The 19,428-nt window shown below is 35.6% G+C and overlaps 1 protein-coding gene across 2 annotated transcripts in view; it reads right to left on the bottom strand.

Moving 5' to 3' along the window:
* The window catches only part of Ptpn12 (protein tyrosine phosphatase non-receptor type 12), an 82,292-nt gene that overhangs the window by 25,744 nt on the left and 37,120 nt on the right, over positions 1 to 19,428 (bottom strand). For both annotated transcript variants that reach the window (XM_008830777.3, XM_017797555.2), the window contains exons 4-9: positions 17,108 to 17,203; positions 15,100 to 15,138; positions 12,974 to 13,045; positions 9,143 to 9,202; positions 6,755 to 6,897; positions 1,629 to 1,695 (exon numbers count right to left, since the gene is read on the bottom strand). In XM_008830777.3, coding sequence (XP_008828999.1) covers positions 1,629 to 1,695; positions 6,755 to 6,897; positions 9,143 to 9,202; positions 12,974 to 13,045; positions 15,100 to 15,138; positions 17,108 to 17,203 — 477 coding nt within the window. The remainder of the gene's footprint in view (positions 1 to 1,628; positions 1,696 to 6,754; positions 6,898 to 9,142; positions 9,203 to 12,973; positions 13,046 to 15,099; positions 15,139 to 17,107; positions 17,204 to 19,428) is intronic.

Raw genomic sequence — 19,428 nt, 5'->3', positions numbered from 1 at the left:
GTCAAATTCAATCAAATGGTGATGACAATTGAAATTTAAAACTTTAGTGATGTTTTAAACATTTAAATCCCCTGAAAAAACTTCAAATTTTGTTTGCTGATGTTTATTTAAATATTTTTCCTATTTCAGTTTTTTTAAAAAATATATTTATTTATTATTTTTATTTTATGTGTACGAGTATATTGCCTGCATGTATGTGAGTGCACCTATGTTGTGCAATGCCGCAGAGATCAGAAGGGGGCTTCGGATTCCCTGGAACTGGAGTTAAGGACGGTTAATAGCCACCATGTGGGTGCTGGGACTCGAACCTGGGTCCTCTACAAGAGCAGTCAGTGCTCTTAACCGATGAGCCATCTCTCCAGTTTTAATCTTCGACTCTAATATTAAAATAAGAGAATTCTAGTACATTTTTTATCCCAGGAAGATTCTTTTTAAAAAATTATTTTTTATTTTTAGAGACAGGTTCTGCCTCTAGCCCCAGCTAGCCTAAAACTTGCTATGTGGACCAGGGCGGCTTCCATCTCATAGAGATCCACCTGCCTCTACCTCCCAAGTGCTGGAATTAAAGGCATGTACCATCTCACCTGGCACAAGTTTTTTGGTTTTGGATTTTTTGAGCCCCGAGACATTTTTAAGGAATTGTCTAAAACTTGCATATTCCCTAGAAAAAATGAAAAAAAGGAAACATGGCAAAGGAAAAGGACAGAAAAATATTAAGTATTGTATTGACTCTATTGCCTATTTAAAAGATGCAGACTTACTATATTCAGCTATTATAACGCTATGAACACACGATCTATTGCCTATTTAAAAGATGCAGACTTACTATATTCAGCTATTATAACGCTATGAACACAAAAAAAAAAAAAAAAAAAAAAAAAGCCACACATACTTACAAAAAAGAAACTGTCTTATTTATCTTTGTAGCCTCTATAGCATCAAACACAATTTCTTGGAAAGAGTAGTGATATAATCAACAATGCTAAAGTAAAAGCAATAAAAACCAGTAACAAACTAAAATCTGAGAGCCAGATTTTTAATCTGTGCACTTTGCCTCCACACTGTGCATTCTTAAAACACCACAGGTAAATATACTTCCTAAAACCAGTACATTTATACCGAGAATATAAAAGTCATTAAGAATTCTTTATCTGAGAGGCTGGAGAGATGGCTCAGTGTTTAAGAGCACTGGCTGTTCTTGCAGAGTACCCAGGTTTGGTTCCCAGTACCCACATGGCTAACAATGATCCTAACTTCAGTTCCAGGGATGGCCTCTCTGGGCTCCATGAATTTGCATGCATGTGGTATACTTACATACACACAGGCAAAAAACTCACATACATAAAAATAAAAAATAAAGTATTCTTTATCTGGAAAAGTCCATGTACACTCATGTCCCTAACATAGGTAGGTATTCATTCAGTGAAAGAAGCTTGTATTCTGTGGACGAGTACAAAAATCTCAAGGCAGTATGTAGCATTTATACTTGTTCATTATCCTCATTCCTTACATGGTAAAACTAACTCTGAAAATACAATATGCCTAACAAATGCTAGAACTTACAAGCTAATATTAAATACAATGATCATAATAAACTGGACATAATGCTGTATAAAAATTATTCTTACCCCAGCTTTTAGTAAATTCCATGTATAATCTATGGCACAGATGGCACCTGTTCTTCCACAGCCTGCACTAAGGATACAAAGTTTGAGAAAACCAATTTGATTTCTTTAAATAAAAGACAGATAACATTCAGAACTAGAAGAAAAAATTTCAGAAATTTGATGAAATTCTACTTAGTAAACAAAACAGGTAGTCATGGCATCATCCTTAACATTAATATTTACATATTTTAAAATTTTAACTTCAGGAACTTCTAGGAATAAATGACTCACAGAATGCCTGTAAATCTTTACTTTGTAAGTTTAATTCTAGCAAATAATATTCTATAGAGATAAAATTATGCTATGTACAAGACACCTCTGTGTTTTGGTGTAGAGGAGGAAGCAGTAAATCATTTCAATTTGTAATGGTTATAGAAAAGATAAAGAAAGCTGCAAGCCCTAGAAATCGATTTTAGAACCATCAATGATTTTACCAGCCCTCTCCGTTACCCCCATCAAAGACAACTGATGCACCATTACCTCCTGAAGAACTAATTGGAACCAGAAAAAAGTTTAAAAAGTGATGTGGAAGTTATATTAAATGGGGAAACATTCTTATAAAAATACTGTAGAGATGAGTGTAGTGATGCAGGAGTCAGACTGGGCTAGGTCCTGAGATCCTGTCTACAAACAAATAAACAAGCAAGCAAGCATACTGTACACTGAAAGGACACATTTTCTTTCCTTTGTGGATATGTTTCCTAAGTCACTGCAGTTAACACACCATTTTGAATATTTAAAAGTATTAAATGGTCAACTTTCAAAACCAGAAAAATCCTGATAAAATGAACTAAAGAACTATGGTCACTGACTGGATAACATGACAGAACAGGATTATTGAAATAACTTCAAATAATTTACAAAAAAACTTATCAAGTCAAAGCAATTTCTTTCAATTCTAGAACTTAAGTTTTCTTTCTTTCTTTTTAATTAAACTTTAAAAAAAGTATTATTTTTATTTTATGTGTATGTGTGTATTGCCTGCATGTAGGTAAGTGCACCTGTGTTGTGCAATGCCAGCTGAGGTCAGAAGAAGCTGTCAGATCCCCTGGGGCTGGAGTTACGGACAGTTGTTAGCTACCACGTGGGTGCTGGGATTTGAACCTGGGTCTTCTGCAAGAACAACCAGTGTTTTTCTTTTTCAAAAATATTTTATTATTATTTTTATTTTATGTGTATGAGTATATTGCTCATATATATGTGAGTGCACCTGTGTCGTGCAATGCCCTGGAGGTCAGAAGAGGGCATCAGATTCCCCTGGAACTGGAGTTAAGGATGGCTTGTATCTTCTATATGGGTGCTGGGACTTGAACCCAGGTTCTCTGCAAGAGCAGTAAGTGCTTGTAACCATTGAGCCATCTCTCCAGCCCAACAGTTTTCTTTTTTAGCCAGTCAACAAACCAATAAATTAACTATGGGAAAAAAATTACTTTAATTGGGTCAATTTCTCAGACAATTCTCACATTTCTATCAGCAAGCCACTTTCTTAGACCTAAGAAGCAGAGGGCTATTTCACTAATTATAAGCATACCAACTGAATAAGAAAAAAAATACTCAGTGCTACTCTCTTTACTAAAAGAAATCTTTTAATCTTTAAGTAACCAACCAAGAAATCAGAAAGCTGGGAATTTTTATTTACTTGCTTTTTGTGGAGACAAGGTTTTACTATGTAGCCCTGGCTGGTCTAGAACTCACTAAGTAGATCAAACTGGCCTTGAACTCAAGAGATCTGCCTACCTCAGCTTCCTAGTGCTAGAATTACAGGCATGTACTACCATGTTTGAATTTCCTTCATTTACTTTTTATAATAAATGTGACTACAGAAGGCCTTTTGAAGAAGCTAATAAAAATCAAAGACTAAGTAAGAGTAGATTGCCTTAGGATTCAAAAAGCTTTTATTCAATTTGGAACACATACATTGATCCAATGAAATTCTTAAAATTAGGTTCTGAAATATTCATGGATATCACACCTATATTGCAAAGCTATTTGCAAACATCTGATATTTTTATGACTAATTCAACTTTTACTCTTTTTTGGGAGGTGGTTGTTTAGCTGGTTGAGAGAGGGTCTCTTTATAGCCCTAGCTGGCCTGGAACTCACTAGATAGACCAGACTGGCCTCAATCTCACAGAGATTCTCCTGTCTCTTGCCTTCAGAGTGCTAGAATTAAATGTCACCACACCTGGCCACCTTTACTCTTAAAAACTGCATTCTTCCTAACAGTTCTATAGGCACTATACATGTCCTTAAAAAAGTAAAGCTATGCATGGTCTGCAGAGATGGCTCAACAGTTAATAGCACTTATTGCTCTTCAAAAACACAAGTTCAGTTCCTAGCACCCACATTGCAGATAACAACCATCCTTAACTCCAGGTCCACGGGATCTGAAAGCCTCTTCTGGGTTCTGTGGGCACCAGACATGCATACAGTGGTGTGCTTACATATATGCAGACAAAACACTCATACACATAAAATAAAAATAAAATCTTTAGGAAAGAAAAAAAAGTAAAGCTAAAGTAATATGGTGGTTTGAAAGAGAAACACTTTGTATTCGAATACTTGGTTCCCTATTGGTGATGCTACTTGGGGAGGTTATGTAATCTTTAAGGAGGGGGATACTCAGGGTGGGCTTTGTGGATTTATAGTCTCACCCTACTTCCTGTTCTCTCTCCTGTTGCCATGCTTTCCCTACCATTAAGGATATCATCTCTACAACTGCAAGCTGAAATAAATCCTTTCTTTCTTAAGTTGCTTTTCTTCCTGTTTTTTCCACAGCACCAGAAAACTAATGTAAGTAGTAAATGTATTTCTTCTTTATTTAATACACTGTTTACTATCTTCCCTTAGCTGTATCTCTCTATCTGGTTTTCTTTTTTCTCTTTTTAGTTTTTTTTTGGTTAGTTTTTTTGTTTGTTTTGAGACAAGGTATCACTACGTAGACCTGGCTAGTCTGGAGCTTGCTATGTAGATCAGGCAGGCCTCAAACTTACAGAGATCCAACTGCCTCTGCCTCTTGAGTGTTGGTATCAAAGGCATGGGCTACCATGTCGTTTTTTGTTTTGTTTTGAGACAGGCTCATTCTATAGCACAGGCTGTCCTTTAGCTCACAGCAATTCTCCTGCCTTAGTCTCCCAAGTGCTGAGACTACATAGGCATCAACCACCTTACCAATTCCTTGAATACTCTAAAGTATCAATCAAAAACACAAAACAAAAATCAAGCCAAGTACAGAGGCTCATGTCTGGTTTATAATTCCAGATAGAGGCAGAAGTTCAAGGCCAGCCTAGGCTTCTGAGATACCGTCTTTAAATTATAATAATAATTAAAAAAAGACTGATGATATGCCTCAATAGGTAAGGTCACTGCTGCAAAGGCTAATAATAATACTCACGACCCATATGGTAGAAAGAGAACTGACTAATGCAAGCTGCCCTCTGACCTCACATAGACACAACAATTAAACAATCACTTTTTTTTGTTTGTTTTTTTAAAGAGTGGTGGTCACCTAAATGGGACCATACATTCCTTTGAAAGCTTTCTAAAAAGAGCAACAATGAGTTAGTTTCTAGCAGGAGAGTTATAAACTGTAATCTTGGAAGTCCACTAGAATAGACATATTATCACATAAAACACAGAACAAAGGATGGACAATATTTAAGCATTTAAGAATCCTATAGATGCTTATGATTTATGGAACCATTCATTCTTAACTTCCCATACATGGAAAAAAATTTAGGATGTCGTCCTCTCAACTGCAACATTTTGTTATAAGTATTATTTTTTTATAAGCTTATGAGTAGAGAAAATAACCAGGTAATGAAAACAGCTCAGTGTTCAATTAAGAACAGCTGGTTATAACAAGATTTTGTCTTAAAGTATTGAGCAGAATTAACCACCAATCCCATACTTGGAATACATTACTTACTCATAAATAAATAAATAAATATCATATTCACTGTCTCAAAATTGAAAGGTTTACATGATTTCTTACATGTCAAAATTACTAATTTTGGAAACAGGAATTAGAATTCAAATATTATCTGAAAGAATGAAAAGATTTCTACAGAGCAATTTAACATAGATAGAGATATAGTTAAATTCAAGACTGCTTGTTCCCTGCTCTAAGACTTCAGTGGTTGTGAACTGTAACTTAATGATATGTTAGGCAGTGGTATAAACACGGAAATTTGTTCCCCTGGAATAGAAATAGTACTGAGGGGGCTGGAGAGATGGCTCAGAGGTTAAGAGCACTGACTGCTCTTGCAGAGGACCCAGGTTCGATTACCAGCACCCACATGGTGGCTATGAACCACCCTTAACTCCAGTTCCAGGGGAATCCAAAACCCTCTTCTGACCTCCTTGGCACTGCACGACATGGGTGCACTCACATACATGCAGGCGATACACTCATACACATAAAATAAAAATAAAAATAAAAGAAATAGCACTGAGTTTTTCATCACTTGTAAAATATACCTTTTCAATCTACATTGTTTGTTATAGCTCTGAAATTGGTGTGTATCTTACAAATGACCTTCTTCCTGTATAATTTGCAGTGGATTAAAATGAGATTAAAATTGAGTTCTCATTTTACTAAATATAAAATAATGATGTATTCCTTTTTCTTTTTAAATTTGTTTCTGAGACAGAGTCTTACTATGTAGCCTAAACTAGCTTTGAACTCCTTGAGATCTGCCTGCCTGCATTAGTCTCTTTAGTCCTGGAATTACAGACATGTGCAACCACATCTAGTATATGCCTTGAGACCAACGGTGTCATAGATCACTAAGACCCTCTCTATGTATATCTATATACATTTAAAAAAAATCTTAGGTCAATAATTATCATTCATGAAAATTGCCTGACCATTGATAAGTATCAGAGTTGAAGATATTTTAATGTAACATTTAGATAGCCTATTATCCAGATTAGAGTGCATCACTTTATAGGGCCTCATTCTCAAACATACTATGCTAGGTTTAGGAGAAGCTCTGAATTATCTTATTATTGCAGACTAAAACTTTATTTCACAACAAACTTCAAGAAAAACACTGAACTTATATATGTGGAAAATTCTTTTGTACCTGCAATGAATACAAATAGGCACATCTTCGTGTTCCTGGTATTTTCTCATTAAGCTTATCATGTCCAGAATAGAATCAAATGAAGAAGGAACATCATGGTCAGGCCAGTTCACATAATGAAACTGATAGAGCCTACGAGATTCCTTCATTGAAAAAACAGAAATTCAGTAATTAGGTAAATACATTCGCAAACTTGTAAGCTGTGCATCTCCTTTCACTATCATTTCTAAGACATCTTTAAAAAAGTGAATACACAACAGCCTGCACTTATTGACTGCTTTCCCAGTACTGATGGTAATGGTTTTATATGTAACAACCTTGAGGAAAGCATGGTTTATACCATATTTCATAGGTAAGGAATAGACAGAAAGATGAACTTGCCTAGTGTTTTACATAAGTAACAAATGTAGGATCTAACCCAGGTGGTATTAACATACAGAATATACTCTTTAATCACCACTATTAAAAGAATGAACAACATGCCATTTTTAGAATTCATTATAGCTAGAAGACCAAAAGAACATACTGAAAAAGAAATTAGCAACAAGAAGTGTCTAACCCCAAATCCATCCATCTCATTTTAGACCAGTGGTTCTCCAACTGTGGTCTGGGGGACTGTCTACCTCCTCTCAACATTTTTGGAACACTGGGATGGGAATAGAGGAAGTGTGCTTTTACAATTATACCAAAATTTTACTTGTCTTTTCTTTTAACAGCTGGTGGAATATATGCTTATGTATCCGTATCTTTAAACTTTTTCTCAATTTTAATTTCAAAGTAAATACTGAACGTGATAGCTCACATAAATAAAAGATCTCTGGACGCCTCAATAACCAAGATTGATTATTCCAGGTGTTAACAGAAAGAACAGAGCTTGGACTTTAGCTCAAGTTCTACGTCTGCTACTTAATAAGTAGGTAAGCTATGTAACTTCTCAAGTCCTCTCTATCTTCATTTATGCGCAGGACAGGTGACAGTATATACTGTTATGAAGTTAGGAGAGTAGACATATTTGATAACCTGTAGAAATTAAAAGACATTTTATAATAGATAAAAAAACTTGTAACCAAAGTATAGTAAATGACCTGATTAAAGGCATATTATGAGTAAAGTACAGGATCTACACCTGCCTATAAAAAGTAGGTAGGTTTACAGAAGTTTGTGAAGAATGATGCATTTCTTTCTTTTCTTTTTTTTTTTTTTCGGTCTTTTTGAGACATGGTCTCCCTGTAGCCCCAGCTGTTCTGGAACTCACTATGTAGACCAGGCTGACCCAGAACTCAGAGGTCCACCTGCCTCTGCCTCCCAAGTGCTGGGATTAAAGGCATGTGCCACCATGCCCGGCTCTCTTTTTTTAAATGAATAATTTATTGAGAATTTCATACATGCATATAAGGTGTTTTGACCAAATCCATGCCCGCTCCCTCCGCTCCAACTCCTCCCATATCTCCCCATCACTTTTTGAAGAATGATGTATTTCATGACTAAGCTGAATAAAAATAAATGAAGAAAAAGTGGACAGACATTGTCTTTGATTTTTTCCTGGAAAATTATCATTTTGTTTGGCTCTGAAACATTTAAGTCAATAGCCTAAAATAAAAACAATATATATCTAAACAAAAATATACTTTTTTATTTCTTATAGTGCAGGGATTGAACCCCAGGTCTTGTACACACTAGACAAAGGCTCTACCACTGAGTTACATTCCAGCCTCTGAATAAAAATTTAGATTTCTTTTTTTAAAAAATATTCATTATTTCTTTATGTGTATGAATGTTTTGCCTGCATATGTGTAAGTGCACCCATGTTGACGCAATGCCTGCGTATGCTAGAAGAGGACGTTAAATTTTCCTGGAACTAGAGGTATCGATGATTGTTAGCTGCCATGTGGGTGCTGGGAACGGAACCTGGGTCCTTTGCAAGAGCAGCCAGTGCTCTTAACTGCTGAGTCATCCCTCCAGCCCTGAAAATTTAGCTTTCAAGATGATTTGTTTCTAAAAAATTGTGAACTAAAAATAAATAAATAAAAATAAATTTAAAAAGTGAACTAATAAATGTGTAAATAATTCTATAATCTGTTTATAGTAACATTAGAAAACTGTTTATAGTAACATTAGAAAACTATGTGCAGAAAAGAATAATCCCCTACACAAAAAATTTTAAGTTGTTCTAAGTAAATTAAAATTTATAATAGCTTATAACTCCAGTTCCAGGCAATCTGACACTCTCTCTGGCCTCTGATCACCATTATACTCTGAATTTCTCCATTATCATGCACTTGGGAGGCTCAGGCAGGAGGATCTCAAGTTCAAGGCCAGCCTGGGAGGGAGGATATGTAAAAGCAGAAACTGGAGTGCTATTCTTTGTCTATAACGGAAATGACTTACATTTTGGAATTCAAGTAAGAGTGTCCGAATGAAGTAGTCTGGTCTTGCTTGTTCATCTTCCTAAAAAGAAAAATTGGTCATTCAATTAAAGTGTTAAAATGAAACATACATACTAAAACAAACAAATAAATTCTGGACACGGGCCTGGAGAGATGGCTCAGTGGTTAAGAGCACTGCCTGCTCTCTCAAAGGACCTAGGTTCAATTTTCAGCACTCTCATGGTGGTTAACAGCCATCTATAATGCCAGGTCCAGGGGATGTGACACACTTTTCTGGCCCCCATGGGCACTGCATGCATGTAGTGTACATACCGTACATGCAGGCAAAACCCTGATACACATAAAAATTTAAAATTAAAGTAGTTGTACTTTATTTCATCTCCAAACAAAAAAGAAAATAAGGAAAAATATTTTCAAAAGCTATTCCCTCCCCCAATGGTGCTGAGGATTGAATTCACGGCCCAGTACATGCTAGAGCAAAGCACTCTTCCGCTGAGCTATGCATAGCCTCTGCTTTATAATGTTATCTAAATTTTATTTATCAATTTAAAAAAATATTAAGTGATTACTTAATCAGGACTCTATAATCTAATAAAATATTAGCAAAGTAGCAATCATCATCAGAACCACTAACAAAATAATCCAAACAGAATGCTATTCCCTGAGTGTCTGCCACTGTATCCCATCTTCAACCATTTTTGTCTTTCCACAGGCTCTTACTGTTCCTACATTAATTCAACACTCAATTTAAAAGGATGGCAACTGGGAAAGAAGAGGGAAAAAAACCCCTAAGTTGTTATTATTATTATCATGGTTGTTGATAACATAACTATGTAAGTCTCCTACTGTCTATTAGCCAAAGCATTAGAAGGAATCCTCTACATCAGTTTCTTACTAAGTAAGTTATTCTTTATGCTTTGTTACTTGTATCTAGACAGTTTAGGATAGTGATCAACAGGAACAGTATATGTTATCTAATTAATAAAATGTATATTCATTATTATTCTAGCTTTTATTTTTTAAGCATGGGAATGTATTTCTTATATTTTTCATTTATTATTAAGGGGAAAGTATGGTTTTATTATTACCAAAAAGATCATGCTTATCATTCCAGCACTTAGAAGGCTGAGTCAGGCGGACTGCTGTGAGTTTGAAGCAGCCTTAGCTACACAGGGAGACTAAGTCTCAAAAAATAAACAAAAGAGGAGGGCAGATGAGAAAGCTGTTATTCAACTTAACTTTCCTGGTAAAAGGCCAGAGAATAATAGTCTCTTGTCCACTTAACTTTATTGCTGTCATAGCTAAATATGCAACAAAACTATTTACAAAAAGCCTAGTAGGCTAGAGCTGACCAATGGGGAGTGTGCTGACAGCCAGTCCAAGTGGTTGGCTGCAACAACATGGCACTGAACTCCTATTGGCCACTCTTCCTCTTCTGATCACCATGTTATTACCCTCTTCCTCATTCCCAAACCACAAGAACCCTAGAAGAGTCATTTCTCCATCTCAAACACTGTGCTGCCAAGTAGGCAAGCTATTCAATTTGGTTATTTTCACTAACATGTTTTCATTTAGTAAATTAATTTCTGGATTGTAGTTAAATCAGTGGAAATTTGAGTTGTCTGACAGCCAAAGACATATACATTACTTTCTATTCTGAAAGTTTTAAAGAAAAACTTTGCTTCTTCAGCATAGACTAATCCTGACATTGAAAAATCGGATTGGCTTTTACTCACCAAACTAAACCTCTTATTAAGAATACTTTAAAATTGTCTTTTAGTTCAGTTGAAAAACCATCCAGAAAAGTCAATTCATAGTCCCAATTTTATGAAACTGTTTTGTTGTTGAATGTTGAATACAAAGTTTTTACTTGAATGATAATATTCATTACAGTTTTCTTACTGCATTTAAATTTTTAACTGTTAACTCTAAGTTCCCTGGGCTGTCCTGGGACCTATTGTTATAGGATAGTTGCTGGATTGGTAAGAGGGTACTGTTCCTTTACTGAAAGAAGTGTTATATGTAAGAGTTATTATTCATCCCAAATAATATGAAATGCAACAGGATTTAAACAAACTGCCCCTTCTTCCCCCACCTCAGCACTCAGGAGGCAGAGGCAGATAGATGTCTGTGAGACTGAGGTCAACCGAGGCTATATATCCAGTTTCCAGGCTAGCTGAGAGCTAGAGGGAGACCTTTTCTCAAAACAAAAACAAAACAACAACAAGAACAAAAAGAAGCAACAAAACAGTACAACACCTTTTAACTTTGTTCCACAAACCATTAATTTTAACCACAACTTTAGAGTACTTACTGCAAACTGAAATTTGAGCTCAACTGTGAAATGATTTTGGATTTACCAACCTCCGTAATTTCATGTACCAATTCCTTATAATAAAGCTTTCTATACTCTCCATCCATTTATACCTGCCCCCAACACCCTATTGATTCTGTTTGCAAATGTATTTATTTCAGGTGACTAATAAATATGATACAATATGCCACCTAAATAAAATAATTATATTCTAGCTTATCTACCTTTTACTACTTTTTGTTTACCTCTTGAATCCACCCCCCCCCCTTTTTTCTTATTTTCTTTTATCATTGTTTTAAAATTCTTTTTCTCAGATTTTACTGTGTAGTGTTGAACTTGAGTTTAACTGTTGAACTTGAGTTTAACTCTAGAGATGATGAAATAGTAAGGTTATGTACTTTAGTGGTTTTTATTTTCTCTTAGTTGGTCTAGAACTTGCTATGTAGACCAGTCTGGGCTTAAATGTGTGGCAAACCTCCTGTCTTTACCTCATAGTGCTGGAATTACAGGTGCATGCACCAGGCCCAGCCTATATTTTAGGTTTTATGTCAGATTACCTGCTATAAGGATTAATCTTTACTTTCAGGGTGGAAATTCTCAAATTTAACCTTATACACAATTATTAAAATGTAGGGAAGGCGGGGTTGGAGAGATGGCTCAGTGGTTAAGAGCACTAGCTGCTCTGGCAGAAGACCCAGATTCCGTTCCCAGCACCAACATGGTGGCTAACAACTGTCTGTAACTCCAGTTTCAGGGGATGTGATGCCCTCTTCAGGACTCCTTGGAAGTGTATACGGTATACTTATAAACATTCAGGCAAAACACGCATACACATAAAATAAATAATTAGTGCAGCTCTCAACCTTCAACAGAGAAGCTTCTTTTTGCAGTGAATGGAAGCTAATACAGCTAATATTCACGACTTGTTAAAGCGTAGAGAATAAGTGATTCTGGAATGCTTGGCCATAAATGGAGCATCTATATCACAGCCCCTACCCCAAAGGTCAGAAATCATTGTAAAAGAGGGGCAGAAAAAAATTTAAGAACCAGAGGCTGGGGTAGACTGCTGTCAAACAGCTTTCTGGACATGGCAGGGCTACTATACAAACTCATAACAGCCATGGCTGCTTGTATAAGACACAAACAAGACCTAGCCAGCAAAATTTCAACACAGATAGGGGAGGGGCTTACAAAGTCCCACCCTCAGCAGAGGGCCTATTGGCAATTTTGGGCTGTTGGGAAAGAAGAGTCAGTTTTCTTCAGGGATGTGGCTCCTGGTAGCTTGCTCCAGCGGATGGTTCTACATCCTTGCACATACTAGAAGCACTAACTGGTCTCAGTGGGTAAAAAAGGGGTCATGAAGTTAGGAGGGAGATGTAGTTAGGCAGGTCTAGAAGTCTGGAGAAGGAGCACGGTGGGTATGATCAAAATATACTGTATACATGTATGAACTTCTCAGAGAATAATAATACAAATATAATTTTAAAATATTAAAAAAAAATTTAAATAGGTACTTACACATGAAATTTTAAATGGTGCAAATGTTATAGGGTCTTCTCCATACAAAGGCCAATAGCGCTCACACTTTTTCTGTTGTCACAAATGAACAAACAAAAAAAATTAAATAACTGTATGAAGGTTTTTCTTACGTTTTTACAAATATTTTGCAGCCTAGGGTTTAGACAGAAAGAACATCACTTGGTACCAGAAGAATTTTGCAAATGTTAATTATGCCAATGAAGAGTGTTTTTCATTACGTATTACCACTTATACACAATATAAGCTTAATAATGGAACAAAAAAGAGAAACCCTAAACATTAACAGTAACTTAACATTAGATGAGTAAATTTTGAATTTCCTCCTATAATCAAATAGTCAAGAATATAAACATTTAAGTAGACAATTTGATTAATTCCTCAATGTTTATATTTTATTTTAGACTGTTCATTTTCTATCCAACATTACTTAATACTGACAAAGCTGTCTGCAAGGATAAAAGATATTATTAGCTAAAATAAGGTTTCTCCATTGTTCATATATTCATATAATAATAATTTATCTTGCTTCTGCAACATACTGCTTACTGAAATTTAATAACCATTTCTTTAGAACTTAAAAACTGCTTTTACTTTACTAATGAACTGTATTAATATAAGGAAACTTTAAGTAAAAACACTACATAATTCGTTCTTTAAGTCTGATTTGTAAGTTTGATTTGGGTGTTGCATTTAGAGGTCAAACTAGTTTTACTTAAGTACTATTCTTTGTAAATTTATTACACTTCCTACAGTGACAATTTATGAATTGATACTACGGGATATTGCAATAGTGTGAAACTAGTATCACTTACAATATAGTTAAAAACAGAGGCAAGGGGACAGGGAATGTGGCTCAGTGGCACAGTGCTTGCCTAGTGTGTATAAAGCTTTGTGTTCAATCAAAGCACTACTAAAAAAATAAAATACATCAGGTAAGGAATTTTCTTTCCTGAGCTTTGAAAATAGCATAAACAAAAAAGACAGTGGTGAGGCTAGGGAAATGGCTCAATGGGTAAAGTGTTCACTATGCAAGCAGGAGGACCTAAGTTTGGATCCCTAGTGCCCACGTAAAAGTCAGGGACAGTGTTGTGCAGTGAGGGGTAAAGGTAGGAGGATTCTGAGTGCTCAGTGGCTTGCCAGTCTAGCTGAAATGGTAAGCTTCAGGTTCAGTCAAAGACCCATCTCATGAAGTAAGGTGGAGAGTGACAGAGAAAGGCACCTGATGTTGACCTCTAACATCCTACATTCACATGCAGAGGCAAGCACACCTGAATACACATGTTCATGTATACACACACACACATACACACACACACACACACACACACACACAAAGACAGTGGTTTTTTTCAGACAGACAAATCAGAATATTCAAGCTATTTAAAATTTTTTATTATCATTGTTGTTCTTGTTATTTTGAAACAGGGTCTCATGTAGACCTGGCTGGCCTGAAACTCACTATATGAACTAACAGCTTGGCCTCAAATTTGTGGCATTCTTCTAGCCTCTGCCTCTCAAGTGCTGGGATTACAGGTGTGTACCACCACACATAGCTTAAACTGACAACCAGAATTACTTTAATGTTCTCATTTGTGCAATTTCATTAGTATTTTAAGCTGTTTCTTTAGACCATGAATTATATTTGACTTAAAGTGCCATTAAATATTTGAAGACAAATAATAACACAATTGTTTTTAGTATATTATGAAATACAAAGTTTATGGGTTTATTATTATTATTATTTTTATTTAATGTGTATCAGTGTATTGACTGCATGTGTATTAAGTGCATCCGTGTTGTGCAGTGCCCGTGAAGACAGAAGATGGTGCCGGATCCCCTGGAACTGAGTTATGGGCAGTTGTTAGCCATATGTGGGTTTTGGGATTCGAACCCAGGTCTTCTGAAAGAAAAATTAATGCTCTTAACCACTGAGCCATCTCTCCATCCCCAAAGTTTGTATTTTAAAAGCCACTTTGTTTCATGTATCATGTAAAATAGAACACAACATGTGTGTACCCTTTACTACTTCGGATCAAGCTACAGAAAGTGATAAAAGGCCAGAACATCTATCTTTAGAAATACAATGTGTCAACAAGTATACATACCCTTCCCATTTCAAATTCTCGACAGGCCATTACAATGATCTAAAAAGGAACCCGGGTGGGAGACACAGAATATCTCAGTTAAACATAGTTTTAATTCTAAAATAAACTACAAATTTTAAGAATTTACTTTTGCAGAGTAAAAGTACACTTGGCGTATATAAAAAATAACTATTTAAAGTATAATTAAAGTAACTATCAAAATCACACCCTCTAAACAAGAGATAACTACACAGCAATGGATAAAACTGACTTCAACTAACATGAATTATTTTAAACTATGACTCTCATAGATTCATTTATTAAACTTTTTTTTTTTTTTTTAGTTTTTTGAGACGGTCTCTCTGTAGCCCCAGCTGTCCTGGAACTAGCTATGTAGATCAGGCTAGACTCTATCTCGCAGAGATTTCTTTGCCTCCCATGTGCCACCACATCTGGCTTATAATCATTAAACTTTTTTTTGATCTTTTTGGGACAGGGTCTCCCTGTAGCCCCAGCTGGCCTTGATTTGCTATGGAGACCAGGCTGGCCTTCATCTCACAGAGATCCGCTTGCCTCTGCCTCCCCAGTGCTGGAATTAAAGGTGCTCCACCGCACCTGGCCATAATCATTACACTTTTACTGTAACTGTTATCATACTTATCCCTCCACCAACCCATCTTGTTTTTAAATGTATTTCATTAGTACACTCTCCCGTAAACACTTAAGCATGCAGCAGACATTAGCATAGTTTCCCAAATACTTTAATATGAGTATTATCCAGACCAGTACTTTTTAATACAATATTTTCCTTTGAAAATATATAACAATGACATATACAAATCTTAAAGTGAACATTCTCCAAATTTTCACAAATGCCCACATTGGTGCAATCCAAACTCCTACTAAAATAGAGCATGTACCCATCGTAAACAAAGTTTATTATGCTTTAAATCTTGTCTTAAAATGAAATTAACAGCAAACACTAAGGCCTGGAAAATTCTCCTTTTTCTGTCTTTCAAAGGGATAACGATGGTCTCAATTTCTTAGACTCATTATAATTCCATAGAAAAGGCCTATTGTAAAGTTCAAGAAAAAGGAATGAGGGTTCCTTATTACTGGGTTTCCATATCCACACACCAAAACCATCAGCAAGCAGATGCTTTGATTCCAAAGGTGATGCACAGTTGGGCAGGCAGGCTCTTTGCAGTATGCTATATATTCACTTATCTTGTCACAATGTTCTTTCATCCAAAAAGTAACTAAAACTCTAAAAGTTTGGATATGCTTCCAACTGAATGAGGTCTGGGAGAAGAAGGGCAGGATAGGTCCTGTAAATTCTTTTATACTTCACCTAATTATTTAGAGATAATATGCTTACATCTATTTTCCTAGGAAGAGGGACTCAAAATGTTCTACTTCTAAAAGATTAAAAACACAGCCATACTGAATGTGGGAGGGGCATATGAGTCCCCATTCCTGGCTGAGAAGCTATTGACAGTCAATGGCTCCTAGGAGAGGGAGAGTCAGCTTTCTTCAGGGGCATGGTCCTCGGTAGGTTGACCATGCTCCAGTGGATGGCCTACCCTAATGTGTGTGTAAATGGATTCAGGAGGAGCTAGAGATGAGGAGTGGTAGGTGAATAGGCTCAAAACGCATTGAATAGATATATGAATTTCTCAAAGACTACAATAAAATTTTTTTTTAAAAAACATGGTTGCAGTATCAAGATTGGTTTATGAAAGCAGTATTTGTTTTTTACCATTTTAAAGTTATTTAGTAGCTCTCTTATTAGTTACTGATTTAAGACAAGATTTAAATTACAGTCACATTTTTCTTAAAATATTTATAGACTAGTTCATGAGAATTTAATGAGGTATCTTTTAAATAAGTTTCTGTCTTTTCCAGAAATGTTATATTTAAGCACACAATTATGGCTAAAAAGCTGTCTTACTCCTTATTCAGTAGAACATGTAACATCATCACATGTTATATATACTTTTCAAATTACATGGAAAGTTAAATTACTTACTACAACATTGTACTCCCATATCATCCTCCAAAAATCTATTACTGTGTTTGCTAAAGGTCCTTGGGTTGCCACATATGCTTTTGGCCCATAGACACCCTGAAATGGTGATAAGTTTCACATTTACTATGATTATCAAAAATATTTCATAATTCAAAACATTAAGGTTTCAAATTTTATTAGTAATATTTTCACCTAAAGCATTTTCTTTCATAGTACACAAAACATAGCAAAAATACACCCAATTCACTTTAGCTTTTGGTAACAACTGGCACTTTTGTGTTTATTGGATCTACTGTACAGAGTTGGTAATTTAAAAATCACTTTGTACTAAGAATTAATATTTACTTAAAAAATTACAAAACAAAAGCCTTATACCTAGTCAAAAAAGCTAACCATCACAGAAATTCAAAACCAGAGCCTGATTCTAAGAACAATACTAGTTAACAGTTTCCTTTGGGGTAGTTTCTTCCACAGCCACTGAATACGCTCAATAACAGATAAAAAAAGGCAGCTGACTCAAACAATAAACTGGCATATAATCAAATCAATGTCATTAAGTAAAAAACTAGAACTTTTAATGCATGTGTATGTAAAATAATTTGAACAGTAACATCTGAAATACAATTATCTATTAGTTTTCGTTTAATCATTTAATTTTGGATTTTACTTCAATTATAAATTAGTTTTGTTAAAAGATTTTTTAATTGAATATTTGTTCAATTTTATAAGATAATATTAATTTTACCATAAGATTACTACCTAATATGTATTGTCAATAAAAGGTCTATTAAATATGACTGACAATATATTTTTAAAAAAATCACTGAAAGTTATAATAGTTGTATAACTAGATTAAAAAACAGAGTAACTTACAGAACAAATATAAGCCCTTAATTTAAACTCAATCATACAGCAGTTTGTATCTTTCTACTGGCAACAATGAAAAACATGACTATTAGGCTGAGAATGGTAGAGCAACCTACAATCCTACCACTAGGTAGACTGAGGCAGGAGACTCTCAAATAGGATCTTAAACCAATTGTGTTGGATAGCTTTAGTTGTCAACCTGAACACCTGGGTAGTGGGAGCCTCAATTAGGGAATTTCCTTCATTTGGACTGGCCTTTGGCTATGTCTATGGGATATTTTCTTGACTTTCGAGTGATGTGGGAGGTCCCAGGCAACTGTGAGAGATGCTACTCCAGGGCAGATGGTTGTGTATTGTGTAAGAAAGCAGGTTAAACACAGGGCCAGGGGAGCAAGCCAGTAAGCAGTGTTCCTGTATGGCCTGTGCTTCAGCTCCTGCCTTCAGGTTCCTGCTCTAAGCTCCTCCCTTGGACTCCCTAAGTGATGAACTATGACCTGGGAGATATAAGCCAAATAAACCCTTTTCTCCCCAAAGTTGGTACTGGTCAGAGTGTTTTGTCACAGCAATTAAAGGCAAACTAGAACACCAACCAACCAGTCAACCAACTCAACCTGCCTCAAACGACTTGACTACTTTTTAAAAAAATTAATATTTTATTTTTATTTTGTGTATATGAATATATTGTCTGCATGCAGGTAGGTACATGGTGTCATGCAATGCCCACAGAGGTCAGAAGAGGGCATTGGATCCCCTGGACCTGGAATTAGGACAGTTGTTAGCTGCCATGTGGGTGCTGGGAATTGAACCTAGGTCCTCCGCAAGAGCACTGAGCCAACTCTCCAGCCCACTTGACTACTTTTAATTCAAGGGTAACTAAAATTATCTAAGAAGATGATTAGCATTTTAAAAATTTTGTTTTTTGTTTTTAAACAGTCTCATTTTTTTCAGTGAAGGCTGGCTTGGAATTCACAGCAACCCTCTGGCTTAGGTCTTCTGAGTGTTGGGATTACAGGTATGAGCTACCACACCTAGCTCTGAGCTGTCACTGCACAAAGTAACAATTACTAAAGGTTTTAAAATTTAAGTTATATCCTATAAATTTAGATAAGTACTACCTAGCAATTCGGGAACTATTAATTTATCGTAAGAAATTATTCAAAAGAACAAAGGTGTGCATTGTGATTTTATTACCTTCAAAAGGATAATTTGCAAAATGATTTAATCATAGGTACTGTTTATAAGCCTTTCATTTAAAGGTAGCAACAAAACAGAAAACAATTTCTGCTATTAGAAAGAAAAAAATCAAAATCAAAGAAGGGGCTCGAGTGGCTAGTGGTTAAGAGCACTTAACTGTCTTGCAGAGGACCCAGGTTCAATTCCCAGAACCCATATAGTTCCAGGGGATCTAACACCTTTTTCTGGCCCTCATAGACACTGCATATGCATGTAGTGCA

Source organism: Nannospalax galili, unplaced genomic scaffold (genome assembly GCF_000622305.1).
Source record: "Nannospalax galili isolate Female #2095 unplaced genomic scaffold, S.galili_v1.0 scaffold312, whole genome shotgun sequence".
In the NCBI taxonomy this organism is placed as follows: Eukaryota; Metazoa; Chordata; class Mammalia; order Rodentia; family Spalacidae; genus Nannospalax; species Nannospalax galili.
This window is presented reverse-complemented; position numbering and strand designations above follow the sequence as displayed.